At 43.2% G+C, this 3,399-nt stretch overlaps 1 protein-coding gene across 1 annotated transcript in view; it reads left to right on the forward strand.

Annotated features, from left to right (window-relative positions):
- The first annotated feature begins 752 nt into the window (after positions 1 to 752).
- Positions 753 to 3,399, forward strand: part of LOC104617206 (uncharacterized protein C10orf71-like) — a 4,655-nt gene continuing 2,008 nt past the window's right edge. Inside the window, 1 exon segment of the mRNA XM_010282454.1 lies at positions 753 to 3,398. Coding sequence (XP_010280756.1) covers positions 753 to 3,398 — 2,646 coding nt within the window.

The following is a 3,399-nucleotide window of genomic DNA, read 5'->3' on the forward strand; positions in this document are numbered from 1 at the left end:
CATTTTCCAGAGTCGTGAGCTAACAGATGAGTGAGAATAGAACGTTCTATAATAACTTTATTTTTCACAAAATATTTTGAATTATAATTATTATGTCTTGCCAAGTAAGTTTTATCAACTTTTCTTTCATTTTGGACATAGTATGCAATGATGTACCCAGTCACATTCTTTTTTTTAAGTAAGTTGTCTCCCTTTTTATTACTAATTCTTCCTGGCCAAAAAATGGTTAATCTTCTTAGCAAAATACATGTACAGCATTTGGAAGTGTTTATGGTTGGAGGTACAGAACGGGACGTACTTGAAATTTGGTTCTTATATTCTTGTTTAAGAGCACATGTAAAGAATCTGAGATGAAACCACTCTTTTTAATGGCACTTTCCAGAAATTAAACTATCTACCATGTGCTACTTGAATTGACCAAAATAACAATTATTTTTCATGTTGTTTATTGTGTTGCTAACATCTTGTTTAGAATACATGTAGGAACAAATGGGTCAGTGACTGATGTATCTGGAAAATGCTCTCTGTCTAATAGTGTTAATATAGGAAAATGGTAATTTATAATTTTTGGCTTTGCAGAGAAGTTTTCCTTCAGCTATTCCGTAAGATGAATCGGTGTGCAGCAGCACCGTCTGGAGGAATTGCTTTGTGTTTGTGAATTGCAAACAGCTGGAGCCACCCCACACAGTCATCTGCCTACTTGACACCTGAAATTTATCCTTTGGATAATTTATTCATGACTCCTATGAACAATGCAGGGAAATAAGAAACATACGGAAGGACATAGTGACTCCTCAAGTATTGGGAGTCTCCTGGATGACACAGACAGAGAGGTGAGCAGCCTCACAGACCGGGCTTTCAAAAGTTTGTGTGTGGCAGAACTCGAAGACTCTTACAATGAACCAGATCTTGCCATTTCACCTGACTTCGCCCTCCAGTTCTCTGCTGCATTTCACCCAGGGACGTTAAACCATGCCATCAAGAAAAGCAGCGTCTGTAACAAGCTAACAGCAAGAAACAATGAACATACAATATGGGCTTCCACATTCCAGCAGTTACCGAAGTGTGCTCCAGAGGAGAAAAGGTTTGCTAAAAATAACACCTATGCCATGGAAAGGAAAAAACTGAATTTGCCAGTCCCTGGTCCAAGGAACAATAAACATGTTTCAAAAGTGTCCTCATTAATTAAGACATTTGACAAGACTGCAGACCAAGGGTCAGGAGGTTCCCTGATAACCATTAAGCAGCCCGTTAAGAATAGCTTTCAAAAATGTAAATTAAATCATGGAAATGATATGGCTTGCTGGGATGACACAGACATTTTAAGCATCCACAAGGAACTTTCTGAATTTTCTGAGACTAGTCAAGGTAGCCACTGCCTCAGTGGCAAACATGAGCCACAGAAAAGGCCTAATAAAATAGACCTGAGTTATTGTGGCTCTGATGGTTATTATCCTGTGCTGATTGAGATGTCAAAAGTAGCCAAGTCAAATTTTTCCCATTCTTCTAAAAAGGCTTTAAAAAACAGAAACGTAAAAGTTAATGAGCCAGCAAAAAAAGGTAATTTTCTTCACAGTGAGAACAGTGCTTTTGAATCATGGAATGTTCATCACAAAAAACTGACTGAAAAGGAGGAATTTGTTGATATAAAAATGAAAAAGGAAGGTCTTACATACCTGGAAGAAGCACCATTTATTAAAGGATCCCACACACATGAACATGAATTGCTACCTGTCAAGACCACTGTTACTAAGAAGCAGGATAAAGATTTTCAGATGAAGACAAGTCCACCAGAAGCTGCTTTCAGCATCCCTCTCCCAGCTGTATGTGTACCTCAGGGCGCCCTCCCTTCAGAAAGTGAATTTTCTGCTGCTTTTCCTCCCACACCCCCACCTAGAATCCATGCACACCAGGGTCCTCCTCGGCCTCCCCCTGTCCTTCAAACTCTTCCTCTTCCACCCCCTACCCAGCAGGGTCATCCCCCAACACCCCCAATCCCTGAAGCTCCTCCTGTGCCACCACCCCCAATGCCAGCTCAACTTTCCCCCCCTGCCTTGTCCCAGGCCTCAGTCTCACCCCAGTCTGTGTCCTACAGGATGGTTTCACCCTCATCCATGTCCCAGGCACCCAGCCCACTTCCACCGAGACCCCTGGCTGCCCTAACCAAAGAGGAAGCCCTCAGTCCCCAACTGGGCAATACCTGTCCACCCTGGAGGAGACAGAGGGCTACAAAAGGGGCAGCAGAAAGGAGACAGACCTCAAAGGAGAAGTTCACAGCCAGTGATGAGACGTGCTTATTGTCTGAAAAGGCAACTGGTGCTGAACCTGGTCTGGACATGACTCCTCTGGCTAAACAGGTACACTCCCCTGGATCGATCAGTCCCTCTTTCAACATCACCGAACTCTTAACACCCATCATACCACCAAAACAGGACACTGTTGAAAGTGAGCTGATCCCGCTGACACCTCCTCCTACTGAGAGCACAGCATCGAGAGACCACGAGGGGAGCACGTTTGGTGATTACAGGTCTCGGGACAGTTACAAATCGAAAGCATCGAGTCTGTTATTCAACTTGAAGGATGTGCGTAAACGTGTTAAAAGCACTTATACCCCTTCTCCCTTGTTAAGGGCTTTGGAGGAGAAAAATAAAACTAGGGAAAATCTGCAGGAAAGTACAAAAATTAATGCCTCACTCTCAACTCTGCAAGAAGAAAGTATCAAAAATATTGCAGAGAAAGATGAATCGAGTGATATAACCTCCCTATTGTCTGTCAGTGTTCAAGAAAAGGACAATAAAACTGATTTAACTGGACACTTTACAGATAATTACCTGACTTTGAGTTCTCCCCAGACAGCAGCAGACCTTTTATTTTGCCAAACTGGAGACAACTTGCAGCAAGACAATTCCAAAAATGAAGATCTGGTTAAAACCACAAGAGATAATGAAAACTTCCCGTTGTTCAGACACGAATCAAATGAACCTGATTTAAGAAAAGGTCTGCAGTACCCAGCACTGAAACCATTCAGTAGAGACAATGCAGATACAACAGCTGGGCCACTCATGCAAAATCCCAGTGTCCAGGGTGAGGAAAGTGAGAGACAGGCTGCTATCCAGCATGAAAATTTTGCCTTCGAAACACTCTCAAACCATCTCTCACCGGCAGAGGATGAGCCGTACAGCGATATCCAAACCAATATGGTGGCACCTGGCCATGAAGCACAAGGCAAAAGAAGCACTAGTTCTTCGGAGCAATCTTTCGTCTCCACGGTAGAGCAGCCACTTCAGGAGGAGCTGTTTCCACCAGTGCCCCTGATGCAGAAGGCATGCCTTCAAGAAAGCCAGAGGACTAAGGGTGAAATGGGTGCAGACAGTAAGAAAAGTCACAAGGAGAGAGGGA

The sequence above is a fragment of the Phaethon lepturus genome, unplaced genomic scaffold (assembly GCF_000687285.1).
Source record: "Phaethon lepturus isolate BGI_N335 unplaced genomic scaffold, ASM68728v1 scaffold24382, whole genome shotgun sequence".
NCBI classification, from domain to species: domain Eukaryota; kingdom Metazoa; phylum Chordata; class Aves; order Phaethontiformes; family Phaethontidae; genus Phaethon; species Phaethon lepturus.